The 15,293-nt window shown below is 42.8% G+C and overlaps 1 protein-coding gene across 1 annotated transcript; it reads right to left on the minus strand.

Moving 5' to 3' along the window:
* Positions 1–397: 397 nt before the first annotated feature.
* On the minus strand, positions 398–7,111 carry dtd2 (D-aminoacyl-tRNA deacylase 2). The gene is made up of 3 exons (XM_041213874.1): positions 6,980–7,111; positions 6,618–6,687; positions 398–2,047 (listed from the first exon to the last, which is right to left on the minus strand). The coding sequence occupies exons 1-3, from the start codon at positions 7,055–7,057 to the stop codon at positions 1,722–1,724; spliced, it is 474 nt and encodes a 157-aa protein (XP_041069808.1). The 5' UTR covers positions 7,058–7,111; the 3' UTR covers positions 398–1,721.
* Between the last annotated feature and the right edge of the window lie 8,182 nt (positions 7,112–15,293).

The raw sequence follows: 15,293 nt of genomic DNA on the forward strand, positions 1-15,293 counted from the left end.
GTTTTCAGCTTTGAACGCTATGCATATTCAGAGCATGACAAATGACAAAAATGGTGACCACCCACACTTGGCAGTTCACTTTTATACTCAGCATATATGTTGACCCTCATTATTTTGAAGGGATTTTGTGAGGCTTCAATGGTTGACTCATATACCAACATCTACGACAATTATTTTCTGCTTCATATTTCCATTTAATTGTAGGTAAGTATATAAGTTTATTGAGTTTGTAAGATATCTGGTATTGCATAACACTGACTTATTAACAGAATGTATCCACCAATGAGTAGGATTTAGTTTAATCCAGTAAGATAATTATAAATAAAACAACTGTCAATCTGATAATCAGATAAGGTACAGCTTCCAGATAACAAGAATCAAAGTCTGCTTCCAGAAATGATTGTGCAGAGAATAACTTACTTTTATTTTGTATTTGAAATTGCACCAGAATATAACATGTCATAAACTCTTCACATCTGCTGTCATCATCATTCATTATCAGCTGAAAGAAACACATTGGATGAAATTTTCCCAGGCAAGGAAAGGCACGTTTGGGTACAGAAGGAGAGTGAAATTCCACAAAAGTAACGTCAAGTCAAAATCCTGACATCATCCTACCCTCTTCCAGTTTTCAGTGGCACAGGAAACCAATTAAGATACTAATAAAAGCCAATTAAGTATTGTGTTAACCATCAATTCTAGTTTTAACAGCCAGGGCATTTGCTTCCTAATCTGTCAACAACTCGCCAGGGTCACCAAGGTCAGTACACAGTGGGGAGGGCTTCCTCAGTGAAACTGACAACCTGCAAAGGCTTTGATCAGTCACACTGAAAGCTCTAAGCATGGCAAAGTGAAAATGTGATGCCATTCAACGTCATGCCTTCCTGAGTGAGATCCGGTTTCCAGGTTGGAGGGACCACATATATGCTGCTAACATTCTTGGCCACTTTAATCCAAGTTTGCTTGGTTGGAGAGACTGTTCTCTCCCACCTGTCCTTGGGAGAGCTCACCTCACTGCAGCCCCTCTGATCCCACAGCAGGACCTCTAGGTAAGAGTGAGAGACTTGAGGAGCGGTCCTCCATGCTCTCCTCACCATTCCTGTGGCTGCTGCAACCTTAAAAATCCAATTTCTGAGTGTCACTATAACCCCTTTAAAGAATCACAGAGTTGTTATGGTGCAGGAAGCCATTCAGCTCTCTGTACCAGCTCGCTGAATGAGCATTTAATTAGAAATCCCTCCTTGAATAGATTGGACATGGCATCCTGCGCATCATCTGATCGGTTTGGCAACTCAAGAGGTGGAATGCTAATATCTTGGCTCAGTGGAAGAGCTTCGTCAAAACCCGCTCATTAGTCAAAAGGATTCCTGACCTGCCAATGGACCTGACATTTTGGCAGGGATTAAATCCAGATCATTCCACCCATGTTGAAGTGTGATGGTTCTAATCAGTTACCTTTCTTCTAACCTGGGTTAGAGTTATCTTATTTTGAGGTAATTGCTCCAACGTTCTAGCCAAAACTACCCAATAAAATTTCATTCAAGATAAAGCAGAATTCAAATATCAGTTGAGGCTTTCATTTAGACCCAAACACTTTGAATATACTCTAGTAATACAAGGGGACTGACTCACTGCGGGTCTGGTCTAAAAAAAATGACCTATCCAATTAAAAGCAGCAGAAAGGTAAGCTAGTACACATTTCTATATTATGAAATCATGATTTAAAATTCAATCATGTGTGTGTATGGTCCATTGGTGTCCATTTGCAACACTTGTCTGTTCCCATAGGTCCCATGCCTGACCACAACACCAGCTTCAGCACATTTACCATTTGAGGCAAACGCCTTTTCACATAGAGCAACAAAATGTGCATAAAGCTCTTTTCCTTCCTCTTTTGCAATGTTATAATGGTACTGCATGTTACGCCCCTTGGCTTTACCACCCAATGTGGCCTGAGGTATAATGAGAACATTAGCAGGTAGATCCAACACTGACACATAGTTGTCTTCATTGGTCTCACAGAGCTTCACATTCAACAACGTGTTAACTGCAGTAGGGAAAAAAATACATAATAAAAGCTTAACATTCATGCAGTTACATTCATAACCCTAAATAACTGCTCAACTGCAATACATTTAGTCAAATCTACAAGAACAAATTTGAATGGGGGCCAGTTAGCTCACTTGGCTAGGTGGCTAAAGTGTGGATCAAAATCATTCGAACAGCGCGGGTTTGATTCCCATTCTGGGTGAGGTAGGCTTAGGTCATACCTCCTCACCCTGGTCCAGAGTGGAAGACAATGGCAAGACATCATTGACAAAAAACTGCAAAGAGAAAAGGCTCAGGGTTAGGCATCAGCAGACAATGAGCCAAGGACCTGCAGCAGAGCACTCATGGAATGGAACTGGATAAGTAACCTATTCAAACTCTATTAAATATTATATTGTGTCCAAGTTGCAATTTCTTAGCAAACCTGAAACTTTAAAATTTTCACAATTTAAATTTTTTAACTTTTGTTTTGGGTATATTTTCCAAAGGCTATTCCTGTCCCATTCCTTTCAATATGCCTAATCTTCTGCCCATCAAGATGAGGTATATTAGGGCTGGAGAACAAAACATTTCCATTTCAGACACCCAAAAATAAAAAATTGTAGATATTGGTCAAATGCAGAATTAATTTCCCTCCACTATGCTTCATGAATCTGCCTCAGCCGTAACCCTTTCTGAGCAGCCCTACTCCATCAGGGCAGAATTTGCTGACTTTCCTCTCATCCCTAGAGCCTCTTAGTGACATTACTAATTAATGCTAACTAATATCATTGCAAGAAGTTAATCATTAGTGGCAAAAAAACTTCATTTATTTATCTTCTTTCCCTTCCCCTCAAGTTTCATCTATCCTTTCAGAACCAAAAGGGAATTCAGATGACTTGTTCCCAAACTTTTAAAAATCTCAAAGCTTGTTGTACTTCGAACTGAATGGGAATAAAAACAAAACTGCTCTTTCATAGATTGTTAGTAGTATTTAATTTTTTTTTAAGGACAAAGAACTGAAGATGATTGGTGAAATAACTACTTTACAGGATATAAGGGAAGCCAGAAGATTTGAGAGACATTGTCTCTTGACTTCAGGTGCCAATGTGGTACCAGTTGATTGGAAACTGACAAATGTGGCACTTATATTAAAAAAAGGTGACCAAAATGAAGACGACTACTGTTTCTATGCATCCAAAACTCTGCTGTCCATATCATAACTGCACCAAGACCCTTTCCTATTATCCTGTGCTCACTGACCTACAGTGGCTCCCAGTCAAGCAATTTCTTGATTTTAAATTTTCATCCTTGTTTTCAAATTTCTCCAGGGCTTTGTCCCTCCCTATCTCTGTAATCTCCTCCAACCCCACAACGCTTCAAGATATCGGTGTTCCTCTAACTCTGGCCTCTTGAGCAGACTGCACTTTAATCGCTCCACCATCGGTGGCTGTGCATTCTGTTGCTATGGGTCTAATCTCTGCAATACTTTCCTGACACTCTCCAGCCTTGCTTTCTTGTGTTTCCTCCTTTAAGATGCTTCTTACAACCTACCTCATTTCCAAGCTTTTAGTCATCTGACTTAATATACGGCTGGTATCATATTTTGTTTTATAATGCTCTTCTAAATGCCTTGGGACACTTTATGTTAAACTAAGTTGTTGTTTCTAATTTATATCAATAATCTGGATTCAAAAATCAATGCAAATTGATAGCTTTTCAGGCAATATCAAACGTAGTGGGAAAATGATGGGAAAAGGGGACTGACACTGAAGGAGGTATATCAGAAACTTTAGCACAAATTGGACAAAATATGTGTGAACAAAACAACAATCAAATGCAATTTAATGCAGGCAATGTGTTTAAATAGCTAAGATTTATGTTGAAAGAGATCTGAGAGTCTAAATTGACTTGACACATATGTCAAATCATTGCAGAGTTGAATTATATAACCAAAACACTTTGATACAATTGAGAGGTCATGATCAAATCGTACAGTGCTCTGGTCAAACTACACCTCAAATACCATGTCCAATTCTGGTTAGGAAGGATCAGGGGAGGCTCATGACTGATTTCTGCTGTTCAGGGTCAGTTATTAAGAAGGCCAGAGAAATCTTGGCTATTTAACTTTGAAAGAGAAGCAAGAGTGGTGGTTTGACATAAAGGGATTAGAGAGAGTAAATCCGGAATAGCACTTCAATTTAAAAAATGACAAGTAGGTCAATGGGATACAAGCCCAAACTAGTAAGGGGTTAATTTAAGACTAATAGCAATTACTTCTTCAAATAAAGTATGATCAGCACTTTTAATTAACTTCGAAATAGAGGAGGCGATAAGAGGCGCAAATGTTGGATTTATCTAAGAAACCATTAAATGCAGTAATTAAAGGCGGTAGGATTGTCCTGGATAAGCAAATTACAATTGAGTGAATTGCTATCTTCATCCATAACTATATTGCGATCTTGTGTCAAAAAAGTAGAAATTTCCAATGTTTGAGGAAACAATTCAAGTATAACAAATGGACAGCTAGATAATACCAGCAATAAATTGGAGATGTTTTAAAAATAAAAAAGATAATTTTCTTCTAGAAGAGGTCTGTCAGGAATATACAAAAAAAGTGAAACTGAAATCCAAAGGAATTTCTTAAAGAAACAGGAAATCTTCCAATTGTTCCTTCTGTCTTTCTCTAGTTTTTCCCTCTATCTCCCTCATACCCATTGAGTTCATCATGCCCATGAAACCAATCTTCTGTTCTCTAAGCCCAATTTCCACTAAACTGATGACCACCAAATTTCTCCTGCTGGCCCCATACTAACTGACAGTACTATAACTGTGCCCCCTGACCCTACCACTGCCCTTCAAATCATAATCACTCCTCTCCTTAAGAAAATCACCTCAACTCCTTTTGTCCTTGCAAATTCTCACCTCATCTCCAACCTCCCTTTCCAAAGTCCTCGAACATGTTGCTGACTTTCAAACCATTGACAATTTTTCCCACAACTCCAGGTTTTAATTTCATCAATCAGGTTTCCCCCCAACTCAGCATTGGAACAATTCTAATCAATGTGACCGCAACAGTGAAACACACTTCCTACACATTCATCTTGACTTCTCTGCAGCCTTAGACAACATAGAACACATCTTCTGCCTCCTTCATTGGACTGTCCAGACCTGGTTCCACTCTTGCTTCTCCTAGCATAGGTAGAAAATCACCTACAATGATATCTTGTCTTCCCCCTGCACCATTACCTCTGGAGTCTTCCAAGGATGTAACCTTGGCCCACCCACCCCCACTATTCATCTATACCCCTACTTCATCTATGTGCTACCTCAGAGAAATCATCTGAAGACATGGTCAGATGCTACTTCTTGTTACCAACCTGCTTGTCTGACACCCAGTTCTGGATGAAGTGAAACAATTGTCTTCAGCACACACCACAAACTCTTATTTCCTCCCATTCCCTAGCCAATATCTCAGTCTGCCTCAACTGATTTGACCCTGAACTGAGCTTCTAACCCTATATTCTCTCCATCATAATGGTTGCTTTTTCCACCTCTGTAACATCACCAATCTCCACCCTTGCCTCAGCTTACCTGCTGCCAAAACTGTCACCCACATTTTGTTCCCTTTCAGAGTTAACTAATCCAATGACCTCTTGGTCAGTCGCCCATTTTCTACCCTCCACCAAGTTGAGAATATGCACAACTCAAGCTCTACAACCCTTCAAGAACTCTGTGTTCCTCCAACTCCCTTCACAGAATCACAGTGCAGAAGAGGCCCTTCGGCCCATTGAGTCTGCACTGACACGTGAGAAACACCTGACCTACCTACCTAATCCCATTTACCAACACCTTGGCCCATAGCCTTGAATGTTATGACATGCCAAGTGCTCATCTAGGTACTTATTAAAGGATGTGAGGCAACCCACCTCCACCACCCTCCCAGGCAATGCATTCCAGACCGTCATCACTCTCTGGGTAAAAAAGTTTTTCCTCACATCCCCCCTAAACCTCCTGCCCCTCACCTTGAACTTATGCCCCCTTGTGACTGATCCTCCAGATAAGAGGAACAGCTGCTCCCTATCCACTCTGTCCGTGCCTCTCATAATCTTGTACACCTCAATCAGGTCACCCCTCAGTCTTCTCTGCTCCAACGAAACAACCCAAGTCTATCCAACCTCTCTTCATAACTTAAATGTTTCACCCCCGGCAACATCCTGGTGAATCTCCCCTGCACCCCCTCCAGTGCAATCACATCCTTCGCCCACTGACAGACATGCCTTCAGCCACCTGTGACCTGTAATTCCATTCCTAAATCTCAACATCTCTCCACCTCTTCGTCCTTTTCAAGAAAGTTTGCTTCTTTGACCAGTTTTTAAAATCACTTGTCCTAATATCCCCTATAGTTGTCAACTTTTGTCACATGTTCCTGTAAAGTGCCTTGGAACTTGAAGTCTATAAATGCAAGTTGGTGATGTTTGTAAAGTTGTTTTACACAGATTTTTTAAAAACGTGACCGATTGGAAGTTACAGAAACTGCATGATGTGATAGCAACCATGAATATGTACCATTAATATACCGTACTTACCCATTTTGGGAACAATGTCGAGGGTAGCACCTTTACAAAAGCAGACATAGATCAATGTCCCTCTTTGAATCTATAAAACAGGGAAATCAGTGTAAATTATACAAGACTTCTTCCACCATATGAACTTTGATGAGTGAAATGCAGCGCACAACCTCTGGAAGTAAAAGGGTCGGAACGGAGACGAGATGGGATGAGAAGGAATTTAAACTTTTCTCCCATTTCACATCCTCAGTGACCCTGCTCGTCCTGAGATCCCAGTCCAAACTCCGAGCTGGGTCCAAAGACTAAGAGGGCATCGGGCTGATCCGTCCACAGTGACTTAATTGAATGTAAGAGGAGTCTCCGGTGTCGTTGTCGAATACCTGAACACATTCAGCAGCCGCATCGTCCTCCACTTGCAACCGGGCAGAGAGGCATTGCTGCAATAACACACGAGCCATTAACAGCAATTCGGCACTGCTACTTCCGCCGGAAACTCGGTCCGGGTAGTGAGGCACAGGCTCTCTGCTCTTGAGTTGGCAGCGCTCTCAGTACGTGTGACTTAGTGTTTCGCCTTGTTCCTGGTTGCGAGTTCCTTTTGCCTTATAACTTTGCTCTGAAGTCGTGTGGGACGCTTTCTAATATTTATATTATATATAAATGCAACTTCTTGTTTGGAAAGTTGCTTTACATTTTTAAAAATGCGATATTACCTGCATTAGGAGTGCCCAGCTATCCAGCCAATGCTGAGGTTGTCAAAGATGTCATTTAAATGCAAGTTCTTTATACTTGTATTGCTTGTTGGTCCTGGCTGATTGTTTGCATTGGTTTTTATTTTGCTATCCCTCTTTGTCTTTGGTTCCCATCCAGGATTTGTTGAATCGCATTCCATATATCTCGACTATCTCATTTGAACGTGGCAGCAGGAATTTAGGAACGAAGGAGCACAAAACGCCAAAATGTTTACTGTTCATTTCACTTGGTCTCAGAGTTCCCATTTAGTATGAGCCCCTTAAAAATTGAAAAGCTCCATTTCTAGACGAACTTGAACTTCAAGATTCCAGATTTGATTCAAAGTCTGTGCTAAGTTAGCTCATTTCTGCAGGTTGGCAACAGAGGTGCTAATATTGGCCTCAGACCCTTGAGTTAGTAAGGTGACCATCAGCTAAGGTAACCACTCCTGATCACTTTTTAGTGATCTACATTGGAAAATGCACATATGAAGATTGTATGAAAATGGGATTAATCTTGGCTATGATAGCCCACACCAACTGAAAGCCTGCTAACATTCCTGTTTAGCTTCAAATAGAGGCTTGGCAAGTCAAGTGTCTATTCAAGTATCTGTTAAATGTGATGAGGTTTTCTGCCTCTACCACTACTTTAGGGAGTGAATGCGAGACCACCGCCACCTTATGGGCAAAAAGAAATTCTCCTCAACTCCACTCAAATCCTTATGACAATTATAATAAATCTATGCCCCCACCGCCCTGCCCACAGGTTATTGGCCTTCCTGGTAAAGAAAATAGGTCCTATCTATCCACTCCGTCTAGGCCCTCATAATTTTCTACACTTCAATTAATTCTCCTCTCAGTGACCTCTGTTCCAAAGAAAACAACCCCAGCTTGTCCAATCTTTCGTCATAACTAAAGTTCTCCATTCCTGGCTAGATCGTCACAAATCTGCTCTATGCTTTTCAGCTTAATCGCATCCTTCCCATAATGCAGTGACAAAACTGTATGCATTGCTCCAACTGTGGCATAGCTAGTGTTTTATACAGTTCTAGCATAACCTCTCTGCACTTATTTTGTAAGTCTTGACTAGTAAAGGAGAGCATTCCGAATGCCTTCTTAATCACCTTACCTCCTTTTTCTGTTATTTCCATACTTCTCAGAACTCTAGCATTTCTTTTACACTCCCTTGCCTTGTTTGCATCCCCCAAAAGCATTAGCTCATACTTTATATTGAATTCCAATTGCCATTTTACTGCCCACATGACCTGTCCATTGATCTCTTCCTGTAGACGGGTGGAGTGCCACAGGGTTCAGTGCTGCGGCCTCAACTGTTTCCAATCCATATTTATAATTTAGATGAAGCAACAGACTCTACTATAGCCACATTTTCTGGTGACGCAAACATCGGTAGGAAAGCAAGTTATGAAGAGAATACAAAGGGGAGAATTTAATGCCCCCACCACCAAACTCACCAGGGGGAGGGCATTTAATCAGGTGGGAGGGCGGCTGGTGGAACCCGCCACCTTCCCATCCCATTGTCAATTGAGACCTGGTGGCAATGCCATTCAATAGAACTGCCAGCCTCTGATTGGACAGTAGTCCTGGCTGGTGTTACCTTTTGCCCTGGGATCCTTGATCTCATCACTGTCTGGTTAAGTGTCTGAGTGGCACTTGATATCGCAGGTCTTCCCTAAAACTTGTGATGCAGGGCTTTTACCAGCTCTCCAGCTGGTGGACAAGACCTCCATCGCCTCCATTAAATACCACCCAAAAAGTTTGCAAAAGGATATAGCTATGTTAAGCAAGTGGGCAAAAATTTGGCGGCTGGGGTATAATGTGGAAAATGTGAGCCTGGCCACTTAGGCAGGATGGATAGAATAGCAGAATATAATTTAAATAGAGAGACTGCAGAATGCATTTTTTAAATTATTCTTTCATGGGATGTGCACATCACAGGCAAAGCCAGCACTTATTGTCCATCCCTAATTGCACTTGAATTGGATGGCTGGCTCGGTTATTTGAGAGACCAGTTAAGAGTCAACCTCATTACCATGGATCCAGAGCCATGTGTAGCCACATGCCAGACAATACAAGGATGGCAGATTTCCTTCCCTAAAGGACATTAGTAAACTATGATAATCAATGATAGTTTCATGGTTACTATTACTAAGACTAGCTTTTAATTCCAGGTTTTATTAATTTAATTTAAATTTTGCCAGCTGCCATAGTGGAATTTGAACCAATGTTTGGGGGTGTTGAGGGAGACATTAGCCTGGGCCTCTCATGACATTTCCATTATGCCACTGTCTCCCCCACCTCTTCGATACAGAGGAATCTGGGTGTACATGAATCACAAAAAGATACAGCAGGTAATTAGGATGCCAAATGGAATGTTGGCCTTTATTGCGAGGGGAGATGGAGTATAAAAGTAGGTAGTCTTGCTACAGTTGTACAGGATATGAGTGAGACCACAACTGCAGTGTAGCGTACAATACTAGTCTCCTTACTTAAGGAGGGATATACTTGCATTGGAAGTAGCTCAGAGAAGGTTCACTCAACTGATTTCTGGGATGAAGGGGCTGTCTTATGAGGAAAGGTTGAACATGAAAGGTTGGGCCTATACTCGTTGGAGTTTAGAAGAATGGGAGGTGATCTTGTTGAAACATAGAAGATTCTGAGGGGGCTTGACAGGATAGATTCTCAATGGTGAAGTAGGCTCTCCATTGGCCAAATGGCCTCCTTCTGCTCCTATTTCTTATGACCTTCATGCAGTCTGCAACTTTTTCCTATCAACCACATGGATGATTAATTTTTCACAAACTTCTTCATCATGCCCCCTACATTTAAGTCTAAATCATTGATATATGGTACATGTAGCAAGGACCATAGTACTGAGCTCTATGGAACATCACTAGAAACACCTTAACAGCACAAGAGCTCATTTTGGATAACTTACCACTTTTGCTTGGATCCCATGGCCTTTTACTTTTTCTGTTCAGTCTGCCATGTAGCATCTTGTCAAAAGCCTTGGTAAAATCCATGGCAACTATATCAAATACACAACCTATATTGACCTTTCTTACTACCTCCTCAAAAAATTCAATCAGGTTAGTCAAATATGACCTTCCCCCAACAAATCCATGCCTTTCTAAATAGTAATTTACACTGTTCCTCAAAGTTTTTCCAATAATTTTCCCACCAGAGATTAGGTAGGCTGACCCGTCATTGTCTTTCTCTTCCTTTTTAAACACTGGTACAACATTAACTGTCTTCCAGTATCACACCTGTAGCCAGTGAAGAGGGAAAATGATGATCAGAGCCTTATTTCCTCCCTTGTCTCTCTTAGCTGCCTGGGATACATTCCACCTGGGGCTGGGGATTTATCCACTGTATCTACTTTTGTTTGGACCCTGAATAATTTCAAAGTGTTTTTTTTTCTCCAATAAATTAAGTCAATTTGATAGAGATTTTACTTTCTGCTAGATTGGGTAGTTTACTCCATATTTCGTTTGGTTAAATTTCCTTTAAAATGTAGCAGTGTATATTTTCCTTAAAGTATGATTATATAGGACAAAATGGTTTAACTTAAGATTAGCATTTTTAAAAAAATCTAAATTTATTTCTCATTCCTTCTTGCTCACAACTAGGGCACTCTTGGTGATACCACTGATGGTTGTGACCTGGAATGACTTGAACAGAAATGGGTTGTGGAAGGAAATCTCCATTCCAGCTAGTAGTGTGGTTTCAGGAATTTGATGTCTTCCACTTTTAAAAGAAAACAGGAACTACAATTTCAATCCACTCTGGAGGTGATCCCCATAAATGAAGTAATTATGGCAATGCAGGATTGAAGAAGGCATAATTGGAGGATTTTCACCATTGATAACAAAACTTCTTTAATACATGGTAACTGCTTCGGTCTGGAAATCTATTGTTCAGAAACTGCATATCTTTTGAACAGAACCAAGCATTCCCTTGCCATCATCAACATCATTTTAATACAGTACTTTGGGAACAGAAACATGGATAATATAGTAATTGAATCAGAAAAACAACTTTTATTACTGTGTTACATTGTTTTATCACTGTTTTATATTTCAGGTAAATATTTGTATCTATGGTGTTTTCCGGTTCACACATTTGTGGTTAAGCATTCTAATGTCATTCTATAATTCAGAAAATTCCGCAATCCAGAAATGACTTGGTCCCAAGCATTCCAGACTGGAAAGATTGCAATGTATTGTGAATCAAGGGTTGACTGAGGTAAATATTTTTCCTGTAAAGTTAAAACCTGAAAAAAAATACTTATAGATTTTGCTTCCCTTTAAAAGTTGTCACTGCTGGTATGTGAATAAGAAAATCAGATCATTTCAACTGCACAGGAGGAATAATTGTCAACTAAGGCATGCCCATCAGTGGGAAGCTCAAAGATATCAGAGCTGGTTGCTAACTTCAGTTAATAAGTAGTATGAGTACACTTGTCAACTTGTATTCTATCAAGTTACTTTGATGTGCAGCCAAATATATGCACAACCAGAGGTGGTCGTTAACAGGATCCAAGCCGGTTGGTGAAACCAAAACCAAACCCAGAGCTTTTCTTTATTGAGAGAGTTTATTGACTTGTTCAGTATCACAGCTCTCCTCCCACTCAACCCAGTGTCCCAGCCATCCCTATGTATAGACTCTTTTGAGAAAACAAAACTTCAATAAATTAAACAAAAATAAATTGATAAATCAGAGGGGTGACAGCCCCTGGTGGGGCACTGTAACTGAAACAAAAAAATCAAAGGAAATTTAAAAAATCAAATCAAAATATCATTTCCCAGCCCCCATCATGCCCACCAATTGCGCAAGGCCTCAAGAGTACTGGTGGACACTGAAAGCTCCCTCTCCAGGGCCACCCGGCCACGAACTTAACCGTGGCACTGCTATATATAACACCCTCCACGCCATATCCCCGATGGAAAAAGGGAGGACTCCCACTTAGAAAGCCCCACACTGGGGACCTCCCCCACCATCAGGCAGCAGGATAGAGTGCCATGGCATGTCCTGCCGCTAGAGGAAGGCAAGGAGTGGAGGGTATGCAACAGCAGGCTATACAGGAAATCCCTCTGCACCGGTTGGAAATGCACAGAGGGAACTTTTGCAAATATATCGCTAGGGCACACTATCGGGGAGGGGCTCAACATAAAGGTATCATTGCAGGGTCTGGAGACAGAATGTTGCCACTTATGTGCGAAGGCACACCAACAACTGACTGCCCTCCCTAAGTGGGAGGTGCAGAACCTCAGCAGCAATCCAGTGCATCCTTTTGTCCCAGAAGAAGTCATTGAGCCTCTTTTGTATTTTTATGGCAAAGTCAGGGGGGAGGGGTCAAAGTGACCAGCTGGTCACACAGCATTCTGACGATCAGCTGGTTTATGACCAACACTCAACCCCTGTAGGACAGCACTCTGAGCAGTCCTGTCCAGTGCCCTAGGCCAATGGTGACTTTGGCTTCCAGCTCTTGCCAGTTCTCCAGCCAGGATTAAGATGGACTTCCAGGTGGAGGAGATTGGTGGTACTCCAGGCAAAAGGCCTGGGTTGACCATCTGAGAGTCCAGAACAGTTTTCCCAGTTGACTTCAGAGTAGACTTTCTGGTACTCTCGCATCCTCTGCAGGTCATCTGGGTCTGTGAACATGAGGAGCACATAGGCGGAAAGGACTACCCTCATGCCCATTCAGATCCCGGATCAGATTAATGTTCTCATAAATGGTCTGGCTCAGGATCATGTAGGACTTGTCAGGGTGGATCAGCACGGGGCCAAAGTGTGAAGCCATCGCCCCTGGCGAAGATTTTATAGCCCATGCTGAAGGGGGAGACCGGGTGCCAGTTCTTAAGCAGGCAGAGATCCACCCTCTTTGGCAGCAGGGCAATAATGTCCCTGCGCCACGCGACGGGCATCTCGCCGGTCATGATACTCTTCCCCAATACGTCCCAGAATGCCCTGAAGAGCTCCACAATCAGCCTGTCCAGCCCCTGGGACTTGCCTCTGGAGAGGCTGCTGAGGGCTGGTCAACTCCTCCAGTGTTAGCAGAAAAACAAGCTTCCCGGCAACCCCCAGGCCAACCTGTGGCAGGTCCTCCCACACAACTCTGCAAGCATCCTCGCTGGTATATTATGCTCTGATTTGAGCTCTCACTCCCTCCAGATCCAAGACAAGGGGCAGAATATTGCTCCTGGTGGGCGGGCGGGCCCCTGCCACCTTTTTAAGTGCTGAGTGGGCCACCTGATGGGAAGCGCTATGCGCTTCCTGTGAGGAGGTGGGGGGGTGGGGTGGTGCGGTGGTGGGGAGGGATTCCCCAACTGTCAAAGTGCGCTCTTTCACGCATGTGCACAAAAGAGCGCACATTTCCCTGACTCTAAGTGCTGTCTCAGGGAGATCACTGAAAGTTTTTTAAACATCAAGAATAGACAAATAAAAAATTTATTAACATGTCCCCCTCATGTGACGATGTCACACAAGATGGAACACGTTAATAAAAAGTACATAAAATTTATTAAACATTTTAAAAACGGACATGAAACCTCATCCTGTCAGTGGATGATGTTTCATGTTTTTTCTATTCCTCGCTGGGGCTCCTGGCCTGCCTGCCAACGGACGGGCAGGGCATTTAATGAGCTTAATTATCCTGTCAGTGGCCTCAATTGGCTATTGATAGGTCAGCGGGCGGACAGTTGATTTCACTGTCGCCCGCCTTCCTAAAAATTCAAATGGACCGAGTGATGTCGGGGGTTCCCCCTGATGTCATCCCATGTCATTTTCTTGTCGGAGAGCAGGCCCCGCCCCCAATTCGCTGACGGAAAGATTCTGGCCAAGGAATTTGTCATCGGCCAGCAGTGTAAGGAGCTGCTTATGGACCCCCTGCCTTTTTTCCAGTGAGAAGAAGGGGGAGCCGCATTTCAGGTCCTTAAGGAACCGGATACGTGACCTCATGTATGTGCTGCAAAACCTGACGACTTGCAGATCTCACAGCGCATCCTTCTTCTCTTCATATACCGTCTGCAGGGACATGTACTCATCAGGCTGACCGAGATGTACCTCCAGGTGGAGCACCTCCTTCTCCAACTCCTGGATTCTGGATTTCCACCTCTTTGTCGACACCTTTGCGTACACCTGACAGAAGACACGGACATGAGTCTTGCCCATGTCCCACCCTAGCCTCAAGAAGGGGAAGCCTCCCTGCTTCATTCTCCAGCCGGTCCAGAAGTGATGGAACGAGTCCAGGAACCACGCAACTTCCAGCAGCAGATTGTTAAAGTGCCAGTACGCAGACCACAGCCAGGCGTAGAACGGAACGACGGTGGTGGTCTGCTCATTGCACCTGCAGCACAAAGCCCGCTGGAACACAGGACACGAATGCCTTAGAAATATAAAGGCGGTTGATTCTGGCTGCTCAAACTCCAGGCCTCACGAAAGTGAAGATGTTGTAGTCAGGATGGGGATTCCACCAGGCATCCATCAAGTTGAAGGACCTGATCAGGTCCCTCAACTCTCCTGTCGATGTTGAGTGGCATGGGACACCAGCATGGTCCTGCTCCTCAGGGGTGCAGTTGAAATTCCCCCCAAGGAAAATGCACTCGCCCTCATCGATGGAGCTAAGCAGAGCGAACACTTCATCAGATAAGCTCGTTTTCTGCAGCCCAGCCTGGTGAGTGTACAGATTTACAAAGTGAAGTGAAGTGCAATAATCAGCCTGGCACAGGCTCCTTGACCCTGAAGATCTCTAGCTGAAAATGTGGGGCCAACAAGATAGCCACCTCGCCAGAATTCAAGGTCAGGTAACTCATGTAGACAAAAGCAACAAGACTGCGGATGCTGGAAATCTGAAACAGAAACAAAAATTGCTGAAAAAACTCAGCAGGTCTGACAGCATCTGTGGAGAGAAAGACAGGGTTATCGTTTTGAGTCCAGATGACTCTTC

The sequence above is a fragment of the Carcharodon carcharias genome, chromosome 20 (genome assembly GCF_017639515.1).
Source record: "Carcharodon carcharias isolate sCarCar2 chromosome 20, sCarCar2.pri, whole genome shotgun sequence".
NCBI lineage: Eukaryota > Metazoa > Chordata > Chondrichthyes > Lamniformes > Lamnidae > Carcharodon > Carcharodon carcharias.